Genomic DNA, 20511 nt, shown 5'->3' with positions numbered 1-20511 from the left:
ATAATTTTCTCTCTAAACTAGCAATGTGGCAGCATTATCTTACTGAAGTGACTTTCAAGTGCACTCTCATACACTGCAAACCATTATTAAATTCAGTTTTAGATTAATAAATGAATTCCCTGATCTGACTATTTGTCAATTATATTGTAATAGTTGTATGTCAGCCACAATTGATAAGGTCATATGGTAAAGAGCAAGCAGAAATGGACAAGATACACTTCTACACTACAATGATTTGTTCTTATGATGCTCAACCCATAAATGATTTAATTTGAATATGATAGAGGCCATGTTTCCCCTTGAGCAGCCTGTACTTCAAAATGTTTTCTTATGTTATGATGAGTAATAGGGTAAATGAACTGTGTTTGGTCTTGCAGTACACCCTGACGTCCACTAGATGGCAGGATGGCTTAAAAATGTTGTTTGGTCTGATCAACTTACAGTCTCTGCAAAGGCAGTAACAATATTTATCGATTTGGTTTAATTTTTCATAGCAAATACCCAAAGTGACATATGTGGTGCTTCATCTGATCTTAGCAGTTCATTAGCAAGGAGAAAAATGCAAATATTGATCAATAATGAAGCAAAATGTTTATGAAAGAGTAAAAGTACAGACTGACTCCAAACTGAGGTAAAGATAATGTGATGCATATGGTTAAAATGAAATGAAATAAAAAGGAAACTGTTTTTTTGTTTGTTTTTTTTATAAAGCAATGATGTAATATCGAAAGAAAAATATAAACAATGTAACATTGCAGGCCGTATGTAAAATATTGAAACATTTTTCAGTATACATAAAAGACACATTCAGAATTATTTACAGCAAAACAGAAAATAAAGCAATAAGTGCAACATCATCTCATTACAAACACACAAACAAAACTGTACAAGTTAAAAATTGCATTGCTCACTTCAGGAAATAATATCTGTCAACACAAAGGTTGGAATCATTAGATGGGTTACAAGTACATACTTTTATATTACTGAAATTTATTATTGACATATTTACAGATCAGTGGTGAAAATGTATCTCTAAAGCTACATTTCTGACCAAATTGACACCATGTTTGGATGACATCAAGTTAAGTCATAGTCTAGTTAGTTTTTTTTCTAGGTTTTCTCAAATAACACGAGAAAGAAAAATACATTTTTGTTTCTCCTGCAAATGGATATCTCAAAATGTTTTACAGCTTAATTGTCTGAAAACTGTAATTCTTTGTATTGGCCGATATACTGTTATGCAAAATAACAGTTTAAACAATTCCCAAAATGTTAAATCCAGTATTGGGATTATTTTTGAACCTGACCGTGTCCACATGAAATCTTCCATCCTGCTTTCTAACCAAGGAACTAATGAGCATTCACTGCATGAATCAGAACTGTCATTCAACATAAACATTTAGAAAAAGACAGCCATGCCTTTGTCACGTCACACTTTGTTCGCCTGTTCAAACAAATCTATTTCTCGACGCCAACAGGTGCAGAACTCTGCAGCAAGGTTGTTTTTTTAGCAGAAATATAACATATATCACACATTGCAAAATTTTTTGTTTCTCTGCACCTGATCCGTGTATCCTGGAGGACTGATTTTGAAACATAACCTTTGATTACATGTTCAGGTACCTGTGTATTTAAAGGAGGTTGTTGTTGCCCTCTGACCTCTGTGAGAAGCCACAGATCCTCACAGGAGGGACATTTGGATGCTGTTTCATAGTCAATGCTGAAAACTATAAACGTGATCATGCAAACTCTCAAAGAAGCCAAATCAGTGCACATCTTATTTTGAAACCAACTTGTTCCTTTTCTTGGTTTAATAACCTTTCATACTTATATATTGTCTTCCCTATCTCCCCTATCTTCCTATTTCCCTTTTCTTCTTGCTGTAAAGCACTTTGCAACTTCTGTTTTGAAAAGTGCTATGTAGTAAAGTTTGATTTGTATCATTTGCATCTTGGATAAGCTCAAAACACCAGTATATTGGCTTTCCAAGGTGCTGGAGTTGTGAATAAGTGCAGACAGAGGATGTGTGTGAAGATCAAGATTCACCCCACACACTCAATCACAGTTTTTTTTTTTAAATCTACAATGTCATTTTCTCTTTCAAAGTCCATTGAGAATGCCTATTTGGATCCACCTGGTGATACATCAAGTTTCTCTCAATGTCCGTTCCACATGTGTGGCAAGTTTCAGAGATGAAGAATCAGTCAGTGAAGTCTGACATGTTATCAGTGAATCAAGGCCGGTATCCCCAAAGAGCAGGGTTAGTGTACGGTGCGTAGGGGCAGTTGTTATTGCAGACACACGAGTGGATCATCATCACAGCTCGCTGTAGCAGTCTGCCGGTCGGGCAGCGGAAGGTCACCTCAGCAGTGGTGGTGTGGTAAGGCATGCAGCAGCGGGAGTTGGTACACTGTCCACAGTACCGGAGCTGGTAGGTACGAGTGCTGTAGCAGCCCTGGTGAACGAGCCGAATGGGCCCCGGTGACGCGTAGCTGGCCTTGCACTGTCCCTGCTGTCCCCACTGGAAAAAGAGGATGCAAGAACACACACACACACACACACATACACACACACACACACACACACACACACACACACACACACACACAGTTAATGAAAAGTCACTTTTTTAGACATCAAAGAACATTTATTTATTTATTTTACATAAGACTCCATAATACTTTTGACCTGCAATTGACCATAATATAAACACATCTGAGCTACAGAGTTGCTAAAGAGGAAGGTAGGGTTAGGGTTAGATATATATTTTAAATTGGACATTGTTTATATCCATGCTATTTGCAGTCTTTTCTGCTTCTGTTAGCACATTGCTATGTTTGGTGGTGTGTTACTGCCACCAGCTGTTGATCAGAGGAAAAGCATGAAGCAGGCAGGGTTGTTGATCAGATCACCTGCATGCTTATAAGAATTCAGGATAAAGAGTAGGAACAGTGATCCATAGCACTACTAGTGGTCAAAAACTCCACATGATACCTTTAATTTTATATTTAGTTGTGCACATCAGCTCTGAGTTTGAGAAATATTTTAAAAATTGCATTGTTTTAACTTCACCACAATCACATAAACACATATTTTTGCTTACTCCTTGTTGTATCTAGTCATGCAGATAGTTGTATTATGCAGATGTGTGTATATAATAATCTCTGAAAACATTGTTTGTGTTTTGTGTCATTGTGTTATATTTATGATTTTAGAGACTAATATTCAAAAAAAGCTGCACAAACAAAAAACATTTTCTATGTCCCATGACTGGACATGTAAGGGACATAATAGACAGGCAGTAGAAGCAAGGCTCACCATGGGTTTCCTCGGACCAGGCAGGACTTTATGGCAAGGCCTCACTTTGCAAAGTCGAGTCTCCATTTGCAGCTTGCAGGCTGGATTCTGATTAGAAACCCGTGTGGAGACCCCAGCCCCACAACTCTGGGAACAGGCACTCCACTTGGTGCTTTGCTCTATACAGGTGGGAGTATGTGGGACCAGTTTGTTTAGATGGTGATCCCTTGGGAGACTTGGCCACAGCCTGCTGGGTCTCATGGCTAGAGGAAAGAATTAAATAAGATAAGAAATGAATGAGAACTAAATTCAGACAATGAACTCATTCACCTCAGTGATTCACTTCCAGTAGTGATTCACTTCCATCTGATTGTTTGAATTTTTGTGAATTATACAAATTCAAAGTATTGGATTGAGTTGTAAGCTTTTGTTCCACCCAAAACTAATATGCATAAGTCATAATAATCAGCTGATCTTCAGGCATGACATAGCAGGTTCTGTATCCAAGAACAAAATGTTCCATCCCTGTTCTCATAACGTAGTTTGACTCAGACATTGTTTGGAATTCCACATGTTTTTAAAGTGGCTTCATGTCCCTAAAGCCCATTCTCTTTCTGTCTCTCTCTCTCTCTCTCTTTCTCTCATACACACACACGCACGCACATGCACACACAAATTACCCTTTTAATGGAGTAATGTAATGTCCACATGGCTTCATGTGTTTAATTTTTGCACAGATGTGGTTGTTGTTATGAACTAGGGACCTTGGTAACTGTGCAACAAGCAAAAATGTTTTGACTTTTCCAAAGAAATGTGAGTTATATTTGGACTTTGGGAGTTTTCCTTTTGGCTAGACACACCCCACTTTAATTCAAAATGTTGCAGTAAAAACTTCCAGACATGACCACCAGTGACAAACCTCATATAAATGAAGTATTATGTTGCCATACAAACTGGTAATCACTGAGCAACAATTGTAATTGGGGAATCCAGTGACATATGGTGATTTATGGCATCAGGATTAACTTTAATGGAGTAGTTTGTGATTTTGGGAAATGCACTCACTTCCTTTTGTGGTGGGGGTCTTATACAAGAGTTATATCAATCTTCTCATGACAAAAAAAGGGAATTAACTTATTTACTTAAATGTCAAGCTATTCCTTTAAACTCTACTCTCTACTGCTGCTAGTAATCTCCTTTCAAACACAAATAAACACTTGCATGAGAGAACTTTGTGTTCCTCCTTTTAAGGGTTCCACCTGTGGATTTTACCTGTGATGGCATCTTGAATGACTGTGTTCTCAAGGTTTTCACACACCCATTCCTTGCAGCACTTCCCCGGTAGCCGGACAAATTGTGGATTAGGACAATCCGGGGTGGGGAGACGGCCGGTCAGGGGACAAGCTGGCACACATACCACCCCTCCACCTCTACAGTGGCAGTAGGTGTCACAGGAGGGTTGAAAGGACTGGCCCTCCTGGTAAGTGATGCCGTTGACCTCACAGCCCAGATCCTCCTGACCTGTAGGATACACAGCACAGACACCGCGTTAACTTCCTCAACCACTCCTGCACCTTGGATTGATGTGGGAAACTTAATCAGGAAGTGAGAGGATCTTGTTTGGTGAGGAGAGGGGGGGAGGTGGATGGATGCAGGGGGACACAGTATAGGAAAATGAGAGAGAGGACACAGGAGCGGCTGTCCCTGCCAATGGTTATGTAGTTTTATAGGAAAACAGGCTTCTCTACTGAGAAAACTGAGTCTGTTTTTCAAGCCATGAGTGTTCTCTCTGCAATCTATCATGCTCAAAGGGTAGTCATTAGAGTAAAATGTGTCAACAGCAGCTCTGGAAATAGCAGTCCCGCTCGGCTGAGCAGACTCTAAACATTAACTGTCTGTTTGTGCCGCTCATGCACGCTGACTGAGGCTCTATCACGTCCTCCACTCTGTCTCACCCACACAGACATGGGCCTGCTTGTTTGCTCGTTAGAAGAGGCACTCACCGACACACTCCCCAGGGTTCCCAGGGAAGCTGGCACTGTAGTCACACTGCAGTCCTCTCTGGCTGTCGCAGGGAAACATCTCGGTGCAGGGTTCGCCTCGTTGCCGGGCACACACCTGGCAGCATCGGCAGCCATCCAGCACCAACGGGACTCCTGTGGGACACTGGGGGACAGGACCGGGGCAAAGGCAGGGCCTGTCACACAGCTGGCACAACACCTGCAGGGACAGGACAAGTTAGATATGCGTATTATGTGAAGGAGTACACAAAATATTATTGGTATTTTCTGACGTATGCTGCACATCAGTATCCAACACTGTCAAGCCACATCACTGTTTTCAATTAGCCCTCATGTATCTGACAGAGCCAACACACAGATCATCAAATATAGCCCTCCATGTGTTTTATAGATAATCCTCCTCTACTGTAAATCTATAAACATACATACAGTATACACAACAAGTACAGTATAGATTATTTATTTACTGTTTATCAGCTTTAAAACAACGAGCAAGATGATAATGAAGAAGAAAAAAGTGTTTCCTTGAACTTGGTGTCTTAAGAGTTACAGCACCAGTCAGAAGTTTGGACACACCTTCCTGAATGTGAAAGTGTGTACAAACTTTTGACTGGTGCTGCATGTAAACATGATTATGAGTAATCAAGTATATTTTTGGCCTGAAATGTAATGAATCAGCATCAATTCAGCAATAAATCCATCATTCAAGTCATTATTTCATAAAAAATGAAGAAAATCTCTAGTTCCAACCTCTCAATTGTGAGGATTTCCTATTTTTTAATAATATATTTGGGTCTGGTTGAACAAAGTAAGACATAGGTGATCAAATCATCAAATGTCTTGTTTTGTTCAACCAAATCCAAAGATATTATTTTCATTATTCCTTGTTTGGTTTATCAAATGTCAAAAATCACAAAAAAAAACTAACAAGGAATCCATTAATCAAGAAAACAATTGGCAGATTAATTGATCATGAAAACAGTCATTAGTTGCAGCACTACCTTTTTTTAAATATCATATTTGCATATCTTGAACACAGATCTGCCTGTAAACCTATTTCTGTCAAGATATGATGGCTATGATCACTTCCTTTCAAATCAAGACAAGCACATCACCTCTCATCTGGCACACACATGAAATAACTGTCATTAATGATGAATTGACCACACTAAGGCTCTGTTTCTATCATCTCTCCCACAATATTGAGCAATCTAGTAACAATAAAATGAGCCAAGAAAAATCACAGCTTCATTGTTTGAATAATCTCATTCAGAAGTAACTAGTATAAACAAGCAGGAACAGGCCTCACCTGTGTAGCCACACACAGCAGCACAGCCAAAGCTATCACACAGTCCATGGGGGCGAGCTCAGTCCGTCTCTCTAAACCTGTGTGACGATGTGGTGCTAACAGTGCAGCTGTTTGCTAACTGCTCATTCTTGCGCCTGCTGACATTTATAAAGTCTGGACTCTGATGTCACGGGCTGACTACCGTGTAAACAGCCACTGGAGCAGCATCAGAAATGTTTCACATTCCTCCTCCCTGCTGCCCATTTCCACTTCCAGACACACACACACATACACTAGCCCCCCTCCAACTTCACTCTTTCCCCTCTTTTTCCTCTCCTCCCTCTCTTTCCAGTCTTGTGGCGTTCTAAGTTTACACAGCTTAACATGAGCTGAGGGGAGAAAAATACATAAACCCAGTTGTCTATAAGTCAAACAACCTCCAGGGCTTTTGTGGTGACGACTCAGAGTTAAGTTGGTGAGATTTTATCTCACTGATGTTTTTGCAAGCTGCTGCTTCACTGTATGGTCAGTCAGATATAGTAGCTGATCTTTTGAAAGGACGAATATAAAGCAGATATTTCCACTATTTAATTTTTTCATCCCGAGACCTAAAATACTTCTGAAGCCAGACTTAAAAGAGATTTAATCCTCCTCTTCCCTGTGGTTTCCCTGGTGTTAGGGCAGCATGTCTGAGGTTGGCATGAACTTGAATCATGGTGATCTCTTGTATTGTGAGAGGAAAGCTTTCCAATGAAGGGAATTCAAATAGGGACCTGGAAACAAACTGAGCTGCTTCATTACTGAATAGTTACTGCAGAGGCAGCAGTGCAGACAATGAGACTGATTCAGCTCAGGATTTACAGTGCACGCTGTAAACTGTCATCTTCATTAAACCATTCAGTATGTTTGTTGCTGTTGTGATTATCCAAAAGAGGCTGTGCGAGGTTGAGCTCTGGCATGTTTTGATTTGAATGCTAATGCTCACAATGGCAATATTAAAATGCTGATGATTAGCATGTATAACATTTACTGTGTTCACCATAGTCTAAGCATGCTAACATTTGCTAATTAGCTCTGAACACAAAGTACAGGTAAGCCTGGAGCCCTCAAAGTCCTGTCTCATGAGCAGTCAGCATAAGGTCAAAAAATGTAATCTCTCAGGGTTTAGGAAGTTATTTGTTGACCATTTTTGGCAAACTAAACTTTTGACCTGATGGTAGGTCTTTCGCTAGAGGAAAAAGGAAAGGACTATCTACAATTCATCCTGAGGGGGAAAAGAATGGCTGTACCAAATTTAATTAAAAATCCATTCAATAGTTGTCGAGACACTTTATTCAAAACCTTAAAAATGAACCTTGAGGTAGTGCTTGAGGAGAAAAGTCCAATAATCATCACAGTCAGGAGGCTTCATCCTCTGGAGAACAAAAATGTCTGTACCTAATTTTACAGCAATGTAAGAGTCGTTGTTGAGAAATTTGAGTCTGGATCAAAGTCTTGGACAAACAGACTGATCGACATTGCCGTCCATAGAGCCAAAAATGTCCACGCAAAGAGATAAATGAAGCATATTACAGTGATGCTGTCAACTACAATGTGCTTGAATATAAACACAAGAAAAGTAAAAAGGATTGCAGTCACTTAAACAGGATTTAAGCTATTCATGATCAAAGGAATTCCATCAAAAGCAACACCAGATTTCTGCATTTCAACATTTCAGCCGTTTGTTTCAGAGCTACGTTGGGTGGTAAAGACATGGTAGTTATAAATAGAAGGAGACAGACAGAAAGATAGAGAAAAGAGGAAAGTATGTGTGTCCTGGCAGGTGGCCTCCAGGTGGCCAGCTAGTCTAGATGTCCTGCAAGGCCTCAGTTTCAGCTTTCTCTGAAAACTATTCTTTCCTGGCCACCTCTACATGTGTTTTCCGTGCTCTCCAAGAATGACTGAAGCTGGAAGGATTGTATTATGACATACCGTAGTTTGTAGAGAGGACCTCGTACCATAGTAAATGACAAATAAAGCTCACTGAAGCTGTCTTAGATTATTATTTTCAGTGTTTAAAGTTCTGAATGTTACATCCAATACAACAAGATCTTGACTGATCTTAAACATACTTGATAGGACACATTGCATGAATACTGTTGTAGACTGACTATGCTTGTCTATGATCAACTGCTGTGTGAAAAGGATATAGACAAGTCATAACATCAACAACTGCAGCCAGTATCAGTCACAGTGAAATCATATCTGCCAATGCAAACCTAGAGAGGCAGAGAAGGCTCGACTCATTTTCCCAGAAAGCTCACAGATGTTTGAAAGCTCCCAGACAGTAAAGTATCACTCTAACACTAGACACTTCTCTGTTGAAGAAACCCCAAACTCCTGTACAATGAGCCCCTTTCAGTCTTGAGTGAATATTGTTTTGGTATGTGATGGTATGTAGGAAAATCCCACTGGATCCCTTGTTGATTCATGCATGCATAAAACTGCATGGCAAAGTAAGGAAAATATTATTTGTCCTGTAAATGTTAGGAAAGAATGCATTGATCTAAGTGCAGAGAGGAAAGAAAACCGCTCCACCAAATCTGTCACTTCGGAGCAAAAATGTGGAAGTAGCACGTAATACACTGTCGAGTCAGGCTGCTATCAAGATACTCTGAGGTGACACTCTGCTGAAGGTATGCAGAGCTTAAATTACATTTACAGATGTGAAAACTTGTTGTTGTGCTCTGATATGCTTAGATTCAATTCACAGTGAAATCAAACAGTAACATTTCACTTAATGAAAATCCAGAGGCTGCCACAAGGGGGAGGAACAAATATCAATTTCAGACTCTATAGTTGACATATTTTTCTGTAATTTGTTGAAATTGCTGACATCCACCAAGTAAAATCACTGATAGATATTAGAAGTTGTTAAAAATAAATCAGACTAGGACCACATGGATCTAATTAGCGTTTGAGACTTATTCAAGTCCAGTTGTTATAACCAACTTGGGAGGTGATATAAGACGCATGATCGCCAGATGTTGAAAGGGTGTAATGCTTCCGTCTGTCCAAGACATGACATAATCTTTACGCTAACAAATTCCCTAATTGTAACGGTGCCAGTCAGAGGTCTGTTAGTCAGTGGTCTGTTCCTGTAATAACAGCAGCGGCTAAAGTTATACTGAGATTTCTTCCATGAGAAAGACAGAAATAATTACCCCTTGTCTCAAGCGACAGGGTCAATTTCACCATATTCAGTCAGGCATAAGGTGCTCTCTCTAAATGCTCTGCATGATCTGAAACCTTTGTCTCTCTCATAGGTTCATAAATTCATTCTTGTTTTTCTGTTTTCAGCTTGGTAACTGTTACTATTGTGAGCAGAGTTTACAAGTTATTTGTCTTCTGGAGCTTTTGGCAGTTAAACAGTGGTATTAAATCACATCTGGTTACTAGAGGTTGTTTTTTTCAAGCGTTTCTTTCATGCCTACAATCTACGGTAAAGGTCTGCTTTCATTTGATCCACGCTGACTCATCACTTCACTCATCACTTTGGGACCCCCTTCATTTTTTTTAAAAACACCAAGTCTGTGTTGATTTGTTTCTTTTAATTCTCTGGCACCCGTTGTGTAGGCCTAATCTCCACAGACAGCTCTCACAAATCTTCTGTGGTTTATGTGCTGTGAACTTATTAATGGTATCTGTAGTGACTGATCGAGGACAACTGTGACTATGAGCTTCCTGGTTTCTGTGTAGGCACATTTTTTCCAGTGAGTTTCTGATACAGTATCAGACAGCTTGGCAAAGACAGTTTAGCTGGTCGTCTTAGCTCCTCAGGAGATGCTACTGACAGACTGATGATAGTGATTATAGTATAGAGGTTGGAGTCTGTGTGGATTAAAGAGACTAAAAGCTTCAGTACTACTTTTGAGGTGTTGCTTTTGATATTCATCACAAGTAAGAGTCAACAGCCATGCTAACAGCTCTGTAAAGCTCTGTTTGGCAAATGATTTTGACTTGATAATGATGCAACAGGAAATATTAGAGGATCACCAATGTTATTACAATTACTCCAGATGGAAATATGAATATCTGTGCCTAATTTCATGGCAACCAATCCAATGAAATTCAATCTAATGTAAACTCATCTCATCTCATCATATGATACGATACAATACAATACGATGCAATACAATGTCATTAATTTTGCAGGTATTTGGTGATTAAAATGATTAAAAAGTGAATTAAATTAATCCTGAAGGGAACATGAGTAGCCTTTTCAAATTCAGGGCAAGCCATCTAAAAATATCCACATAAAACACTAATGTGAACCTCATGGTGGCACTACAGGAAATTTGGTACAAAATTTAATGTCAGTCCATCCACAGCCAGTGAATTAAATATTTCAGTCTGGGCCAAACTAGTAAACTTATATAACATGTTTAAATGTGTGTGTCTGATTTATCTATGGAGTTGATTTTTTGGCCAAATAACATTCAACAAGCTCTTGGTCAGTGCTTTCTCCGACAAGAGCATTTTCGTACCCCCAACATTTTGACCTCAGCGTGCCCAGACAATATTCAAGTCTGCCAGTTTGTGGGTTTGGGTGGTGCCTGAGTGTGACCCAGTGTAAGCACACAGTGGTCCGTAACAGCCACAAATAATACTCAAATCTTCTCACAGGACAATATTTGACACATAACACACAGGGCAGCTCCAAATGCACTTGGTAATTAGTGTCTGAGGTTTTGGCAGCATGTGTCGCTGAAAGTTTTCCGGTCATCGGCAGGTTGGCTCTGCCAGATCTGCAGGTATCCTCTCAGTGAAGAAGGCAGATTAGTCATGACTGCTGGAACAGTCAGAAATAGCAAAAAACATGCAAGTGAGCCAACTCTGAAGCCTTAAGTCAAAAAGCATGTGTGTGTGTGCTGTTGTCTGTTCATGCTGTTGATGTACTCAGTTATACTGACTCATTATTCCAGTAAGGTTTTTGGATATGTGGTGTCATGACGGGACGGGCATCACTGGATCACCACCACACCCTGTAGAGGTCACAGACGGAGCCGTCCTCCATTCAAAACACAATAAACACCCAAAGTGGACTGTGTCTGCTCTGTCTGCTTCGCTTCCGTCTTTCCCTTAGGAGTCTCCTTCAACACACCTCAGAGTCAAATAGTTTCCTCTTGCAGCGACTGTAGATAATGTCGTCTTTGATTAATATTGGCTTGTGAGTTCAAGTTAGATCTGTCATGTAAATAAGAAGTTTTGAGTCGTCCATTACTCAAAAATTATAATTTCTTCGTGTTACTTCAGCTGGATGTTTTAGCTTTACTTTGCTTAATGATGAATGTGCAGATTGACACTAGAGGGATGTTTTTACATTCATCTGCTAAAGAGGGAAAAATAATTATGAGTACGATTTGTGGACTTCACAAGTGGTTTGGAGCCAATCGTGGTCCAGGAAGCAACAAGTGAGACAGAGAAGGAGTAGACGTAATTTGAATAATTTCTAACGAGTTGATTGAACATTTTTGGTCGGGACATAAATTATTATGCAAGGTAAACTATTTTTTAATATATTTTAAAACATGACTGAACAGGGCCCTTAAGTCATCCATTTTCCTACAAGACACCGGTGTGTATCTGGGCGGTAGCCTGCAAAGCAGAGTAAGAGCCTTTTTAAACATCTTGGTCATAAAACTTTTAATAGGGAGGAAAATACAAAGATGAAGAGCTAAATGTTCAAGCAGATGGAAAGTTTGTCTAACATTTACATAACATACTAAGCAGCAGTTAAAGTACCTCAGATGTCCAGGTGTTTCCTCTGAAATTCATTCTTGTGAAACTACAGAGGAAATACTACAGGTGCACCTCTGTTATGTTACGTAATACACATATTCAATTGTAATGAGTCATTTAAATATTTCCAAAATATGGAACTGAGACATGATTTAATTCCACCTAACCGCTCAGCCAGAGACTAAATACAGTAATTACCTAAATTCCTCACTAAAAGCCTAAAAATGTCCTAGGACTGAATTGAAAACCACAAAATGAAGCTTGTCAGAGGAAGTTTTTTTCTTTTTCATTAAAGATCTGATTGTGTAAGGCTTTTTTTTTGCATGTGTTTAATAATGCTTCTATAATATGATTCATGTGTCGAGATGTGGTCCAGATGTAAGCAGCTGTAGCAGAAGACACGCACAGACACACACATAGACACACAGACACACACACACACACACACACACACACACACACACACACACACACACACACACACACACACACACACACACACACACACACACACACACCAGGGCTCTTCTAACATGTATAACTCTTGCAACAGTCAAAATGTTTTTCCTAAAATGACACCTAAAATTCCCGGCATTCCTGCTCGATGTGTGAAAATTCCACAGTGTTCCCACAGGAACACCCAGAGCCGACGATGAGGACGTCGTCCTGACCAAAGGTCGCCTCATGACGTACACGGGGTCGAGGTCACTGCCGTGTCTACAGCGACAAAAGAAAAGCACAGAGGGTCCAGACACTGATTCACACCCGCTCATCATGACAGCTGCACTGACCGATGTATCAGCGGAGGTAGAAACAACTATCTGTACAGCATCACATGTTGTATCATAAACCGAGGGATGGATGATAACTTACTCAAAGGAAACAGGAGCCTTAAAGAGACAGGAGATAAAATGCCCTCTTTCACACAGAGGCTGAACTGAGGGTCTACATAAAGAGCCAATATAACAGAGGTGTCAAACTCATTTTCATTTAAGGGCTACATACAGACCAATCTGATCTCATGTGGGCCGGATCATTAAAAAGATGGAAGGAAGGAAGGCAGGAAGGAAGGAAGGAAGGAAGGAAGGAAGGAAGGAAGGAAGGAAGGAAATAAGAAGCGAAGGAAGGAAAGACAGACAGTGAAGGACGGACAGACAGACAGAAGGAAGGGAGGGAGGAAGGAAGGAAGGAACGAAGTAAGGAAAAAAGGAAGGGAGGAAGGACAGGTGGAAGGAAGGACAGAAGGAAGAAAGGAACGAAGGAATGAAGAAAGGAAAAAGGAAGGGAGGAAGGACAGGTGGAAGGAAGGACAGAGGGAAGAAAGGAAGGAAGGAAGGAAGGAAGGAAAAAAGGAAGGTAGGAAGGACAGATGGAAGGAAGGAAGGAAGGAAGGAAGGAAGGAAGGTGGGAAGGAAAAGAACACAGGATGGCAAGTGGGCCGGATCGCACCCCTCGGTGGGCCGTATCTGGCCCGCGAGCCGCATGTTTGACGCCCCTGCAATATAAGATGAATAAGGAGTTTTTTTTATTGTAAATCATGCAAAGATGCAAAGATATTCAAGTAGAACTCCAAAATACAAATCTGGAAATGTACGTATGTTCCCTTTATGCTGTATGGTTTCACGGGTGAGTTTGGTTTGGACTCAAATTATAGTGCTAAAAAGCCTCCTCCTTATAAAAGTTAAATAGGATTTTTTTTTCCTCCCATTCTTCTCACTTATATTTATATTTTCAGTGGAGAGTTTTTGTTTGTCTTTATAGAGACCGTATTCAGAGTTAGGACTTGCTGTTGTTGATGTGTTATTGACTTGACCCTTACTTTGGATTTTATTATATCATCCTCACCATTACATAAACTTCTTCTTTTTTTTTTTCTTTTTTTTTTTGTCCTAGCTTGAGTTCAGGAGGTGTTTATGGAGAGCTGCAGCAGCAACACAGAGTTGAAATAGCCTCCTGCACTCGTGGACACACCTAAACCAACAACACATCCATTTCTGGCTTCAGTTACTAAAAATAAATGGCAACAAATAAATAAGGAACAAGGACTCAACTCATGTAGGCAACCACTTCCTACCAGGGTACACAGTGTCAATATTTTTAGCTGCGATCGTGCACTAACTTCAGGTAAAGGAAAGATATATTCTGCAGACAGCTGGAGACACCTGAGACACAGGAAGACCACTGAGGATTTTTTAATCATGCAAGCCTCTTCTGGTAAACTTAATGAAGACAGGATGTAATTGCAGACTATTTATGCAGCCTGCTTTCTGGTGATGTCTACTGAGAATAACAGCAAATGACACATGACTCATGAGGGAATGTTGGAAGAACATTTCCTCTAATTTAGGAGGAATTCTGCTGACATTTACGGGATTGATCAGTTTATCTGCTTTCTGGGAAGCAGGGGGCCACATCACAGACCTGATTCTTTTGTGTTAAATTTTCTAATTAGTTTCTAGAGACCCATACCAATAACATTTTGAGTGCAGCGCAGTGATCATGAGCTTTAAAAGATTGACCACAGCTGAACTGAGATAAACAGCGCGTGTTAGACACAACACAGCATTGTAGAGCTAAATTATAAGGTGAAATGGTTCAATGATGGCATGATGTCACCGCTGCCAACGCGTGGGAGTAGTCTGGACGTGCTGTTGTTTTCCCACCGTTCATTTGGAAACAGTCAAGCATGCATTGTGACTTTTCACAATGTTTGTTAGATTTTTTTTTTTAGTTCAATTTCGGGTAAATGGTTTACCATGTTTAGAGATGTGTTTAAAAACGTTTTTAAAAGCCTGGTTTCTTAAAATTACAGATGTAGCGTTCTGCCATCCATCCATGAGTTATTATCCACAATGAAGAAAGATGATGAGGGTGAGCTGGCACAAACATGGCATCTGACTCTGACGCTGCCTCTTTCATCTACTCAGTCTGTTCCCAGTTATCTTCTATTGACGTAAAAGAAGCACAACTCCAAATCAAAGACTTCTGGATTCTTTTACTCGAGTATCTAAGTATCAGCAGCAAACTTAAAGTATCGAAAGTGAGAGTACTTGTTAGTTTGAATGGCCTCTTTCAGATTGTTATATTGTTATTATACATTATATATATCACTATGATTGTAATAAGCATGTTGATGTGGTAGCTGTTAGGGGCGGTTCTCACTTAAGTATTTAAACTATACTTAAGGATAGTTGCTTCCTATGTTAAAATGATCACATGTTATATAATGTAAAATCTCTATGTGTAAAATAACTAAAGCTGTCCAATAAATATAGCAGAAAAGAAGTGAAGAGAAAGGTTAATGTGTGTAAATGAGCTACACCTTTCTAATTTATTGGAATGTATAAGGACATGTTCTCAGGAAAGTGACAATGGATGCTCATGAAGGACCAGGAGGACTGTCCTTCACCACACGAACTGTGTCCTTCGGAAATACCAATTTTGTATTTTTGTGCTGTTGATCCTGATGGAAAATGCCTTTCCCAAACAAAATTTAAAAAAATATATATATATATAGCAGAAAAGGTGCAACATGTCCTGATATTCAGTGACTTTGAAGAATAAAAGTAGCACAAAATAGAAATATTTAAGTAAAAAGTACCTCAGCATTGTACTGTAACACAGTTTTTTGGTACTCATAGAGGAAAGCAGGAACAGAAACTCTGACCAATATTCTTTCGATTATTGTAATGAAGCTGCACGATGTTGAATGAAATAAGCTTCCCTCCAAATAATACGACCAAAGAACACTGAAACTGTGAATTCTTCATAAGACATGCAGTCCTGTTTGTTGCAGTTTGGGCTCCACATGGTAGACCCTTTGGAGATAACGTTACTTTTTCTGGTTGCATATAATGATTTGGTTTTTGCAGGATTAATGCTTTGATATTTGAAGTTTTTTACGAATAGCAGCAGAGTGGTCCTCCTTCAGCATGGATGAGGAGTCTGCTCCTGTGAGACAGTACGGAGGGTTTGAAGGTTTAAACATGCACATACAGCTCCTGAATAAGACCCTCTTTTTTAATGTGATAAGAGAGACCTCCAGTGGCCAAATAAGGGTAGTTTCATTATAGCTGCTTGACCTCAACCATGAACACTGTTACTGATTATTATTTTTTTATCAGTGTTTTCCTTATCAGCAATTACATTTCATGATATGTTATCTACTTTTGCAAAGTCATCTAACACTGTCCCCTTTAACATCAGCTTACATGAACCGAGACATTGTTGTCCATGAACTTTGACATATTTAAAACAATTATTAACACACATGATTGTCTTCCCTCTTTCATGGCAGACATTTTCATAGCATGACCTTTAGCTCAGGTTTAATTAATAACATTTATAATCATTTTATTACGTTCAGGTGTTACACGGTTCAGTTAACCTCAGATGTTTTTGCTTCTTTGAGGATCTAACGTGTAGATTGTAAATCAAGAAGTGGAGCCAAAACATCTTAGTTGATCTTTATATATACAGTCTGTGGTCCAGGCCTAAATGATGGCTTTTGCCTTCTTATGCTTTTAAAAAAAAATTATATGTAGTTTAAAAAGTATAATGGGTATGCTTTCAAAAATAATACCATGACTAGTTTCTCTTTATTAATAACTTCATATAAAGTTAAACTTAAATTAAATCAGTGTTATAGTTGTGAGCAGCTTTGTCTTTAAAGCAGCAGCAGTTCTCCTCAGTGCACCTGCACACAGTTGTTCAGGTACTCAATTCAATTCAATTCAAATTCAAAAACACTTTATTTGTCCCAGAGGGGCAATTTAAAAGGCATGAGGAGCAGCACCATTACAAAAAGGACAAACAGAATATCAACAATATAAACTCATAGCTCAACACTCGGCAGGTCGGTTGTTGTTGTTCCTCCATCTTGTTCTTCTTCTGTGGTTTTTGGCGTCTCAGCTGCTTCTGTCTCTTCGTATAATCCCAAACTGACTCTATGATGTTGAGATCAGGACAAACCATCTGTAACAGGACTCCTTGTTCTTCTTGTCACTGAAGATAGTTCTTTATGATTTTATGGGGTGGACAAAATATAAGAAACACCTCTCAGATTAACACAGTATAGCCTCAAAACTACAACCTCCAAAATGTTGCACGGTACTGTTTTATACATTTCTTTCTTTTAAATTCAGGAGTTTTTAGGGAAAGTTGTACAGGAAGTTTACACATGGTGGGTATTGTGACTGTTTCCAATATGATACAGCCTATTTAAAGAAATGAACTCACCGATAACTAGTAGTTCCCCTCAACTCTATAAAGAGTTTAAATGTCTTTTAACTCAAACACTTTTGATTTAATCTCACTGCTCTAATCAGCATAGTTTTCAGCAAAAAAAAGGTTGTGACTAGCTGGTGAAAGTAGTGAATTAAACATTTAGCAGCTAAAGAGACCGTCGATATTTCCCTCTGGATTTGGTGGAGACAAAAACAGAGTTAAAGGAGAGTGAAATTGGATTTACATTCATCAGGTGAACAGAAACACGACACCAAATGACTAGGCCTAAGATTAGATTGGATTAGATTTCTTTATTTGTACCCGCAGGTAAATTTGGCTCGCTGTGAGAGACATTCATTCAAAACAATACAATAAAATGAAAACAGTAAAATAGCTACACAATTCATCATCATCCCCATCATCATTCCATGCTGCCTCATAAAGTGCATTATATATGTAGGGTGGCTACCCTCAAAGTGCATGGCATAAAGTGCATAAGTGCACTCATCATCATCATCATCATCAACTCCACAACCATCATCAAGGGATCACTAGTTCTTATTAAGATGTATGATGGCTGCAGGGACAAAGCTAGACCTGTGCCTTTTAGTTTTGGTCCTAGGTACGGTGTACCTGCGGCCAGATGGGAGGAGCAGGAAGTCACTATAGAGGGGGTGAGACCTGTCCCCTAAGATGGAACCAGTGAGCCGCTGCAGCTGTCTTATATATACAGGGCTTCTGGGCTAGGCTGTGTCTCACTGAGATCAATGCATCAATGCTGCTGCTTGATGTGTGAATAAGCAATGCAAATCCTCAGGTGTGAAAATTGATTACAGGTTTAAATTTGACCACCTTTAAGTCATAAAAAGGATATATAAGTAGTAATTTGCATTTCTCTCACAGATGTCCTCCATCCCCCTTTCTTCCCTCCTTCTTTCCTTCCCTCCTTCCTCCCTCCTTTCCTTCCTTCTTCCTTCTTTCCTTTCCTCCCTTCCTCCCTCCATTCCTTCCTTCCTTCCTTCCTTCCTCCCTTCCTCCCGTCCTTCTTCACTCCCTCCCTCCTTCTCTCTTTCTTTCCTCTGTCCTTTTCCTTTCCTCCCTTCTTCCTTCCCTCCTTCCTTCCTCCCTCCCTCCTTTCCTTCCTTCTTCCTTCTTTCCTTTCCTCCCTTCTTCCCCCCTTTCCTTCCTTCTTCCTTTCTCCCTTTCTCCCTCCTTTCCTTCCTTCTTTCCTTTCCTTTCCTTTCCTTTCCTTTCCTCCCTTCCTCCCTCCTTTCCTTCCTTCTTCCTTCCTTCCTCCCTTCCTTCCTTCCTTCCTTGACTCGAGGACAACAGGAGGGTTAATGTATAAAATAATAATTAGAAGGTTGTTTGTATTTATAGCCTTGTATAAAAACCACAGCTGTGATTAACGGGAAAATCCAAAACATCAAATAGAAGACCCACCAGAGCGAGCGTCCTCCTGCTGTACGCTGCTCTGATCTGATAGAGGCTGAAAAGCGTTTGAAAGCCGAACCCATCCCACCAACGTGACCACCGAGAAATCAATACAGTGCTGTAGATCAAAAGAGAGACGGGTGAATAATCTGCCTTTGATATGTTGGAGGTTGAAAGGAAAACGCTGGGCCTCATGAACTAAAATACGTTTCAGGTGTTTGGTATTGGTTACTTTTATTTTGGAGGATCCTATGTCCTCCCGAGTCAAATTGACCCGTCTGTTTCTTCTTTCCTCCCTCCCTCCTACCTTCCTTCCTACCTTTTTTCCTCCCCTCCTTTCCTTCCTTCTTCCTCCCTTCCATCCTTCCTCTGGTTTAATGTTACCTTCTACACATTTATAGTTAACCTTTGTGTCGTCCTCCCTTCCTTTCTCCCTCCTTCTTTCTTCCTCCCTTCCATCCTTCCTTTCTTCCTTCCTTCCATCCTTCCTCCCTCCTTTCCTTTCTTCCTCCCTCCCTTCCATCCTTCCTTCCTTCCTCCCTCCCTCCTTCCTTCTTTCCTCCCTCCCTCCTACCTTCCTTCCTTCCTCCTTCCTCCCTCCTTCTTTCTTCCTCCCTTCCATCCTTCCTCCCTCCTTTCCTTCCTTCCTTCTTCCTCCCTTCCATCCTTCCTTCCTTCCTCCCTCCTGCCTTCTTTCCTCCCTCCCTCCTACCTTCCGTCCTACCTTCCTTCCTTCCTTCCTTCCTTCCTTCCTTCCTTCCTTCCTTCCTTCCTCCTTCCTCCCTTCTTCCTTCCTTCCTCCTTCCTCCCTCCTACCTTCCATCCTTCCTCCCTCCCTTCTACCGTCCTTCCTACCTTCCTTTATTTATGCATTATCAAGAGTAATTTCTTACATGATCTCTTTTATCTTCATTAACTAATGTCAGGACTGTTTGAACATCAGTAAGCAGATAATGGATGGTTTATTGTTTGCTTTTTTGTGTGTGTGTAGAGGACAAAAGACAAGAGAAGCCACCTGATTAAAAGAAGACAGATTTTCATTACCACAATATATCCAAAAATGCATTACTTGCTAATAAAATGCTGCAGCTGCATAGTACAGTAACAACACAATATTCAACCACAGGGTGGCGCTTAACAACAAAGACATCAGGTGATCCTTCACTGGCAAAGAAAAGAAATCTCTGCACATGTTCAGTCTTGAAGAGGTTTTCTCTCTAAGTTTGACTTCAGTGGAAAGTAGATCTGATGAATACTGATAGCAGATAGAATAGCAGATTACCCTGAAAAACCAGGATATTAAATATCAAACAACAAAGCTGTTTAAATGTCATTTATCAGCTTTGAGCACAACAAATAAACCACTCCTGTTGTCCTTGAGTCAAGGAAGGAAGGGAGGGAGGAAGAAGGAAGGAAAGGAGGGAGGAAGGAGGGAGGGAAGGAAAAAGAAAGGATAGGAGGGAG

General features: G+C 40.0%; 1 protein-coding gene across 1 annotated transcript; it reads right to left on the bottom strand.

Annotated features, from left to right (window-relative positions):
* Positions 1 to 1846: 1846 nt before the first annotated feature.
* ccn5 (cellular communication network factor 5) lies at positions 1847 to 6675 on the bottom strand. Its single transcript, XM_053318041.1, has 5 exons — positions 6628 to 6675; positions 5301 to 5517; positions 4570 to 4818; positions 3319 to 3560; positions 1847 to 2521 (listed from the first exon to the last, which is right to left on the bottom strand). Exons 1-5 carry the CDS (start codon positions 6673 to 6675, stop codon positions 2234 to 2236), a joined length of 1044 nt encoding a protein of 347 aa, XP_053174016.1. The 3' UTR covers positions 1847 to 2233.
* Positions 6676 to 20511: the final 13836 nt, after the last annotated feature.

Source organism: Scomber japonicus, chromosome 4 (genome assembly GCF_027409825.1).
Source record: "Scomber japonicus isolate fScoJap1 chromosome 4, fScoJap1.pri, whole genome shotgun sequence".
Lineage (NCBI taxonomy): Eukaryota > Metazoa > Chordata > Actinopteri > Scombriformes > Scombridae > Scomber > Scomber japonicus.
The sequence above is the reverse complement of the archived record's forward strand: the minus strand, read 5'-3'. Positions and strand labels throughout refer to the sequence as shown.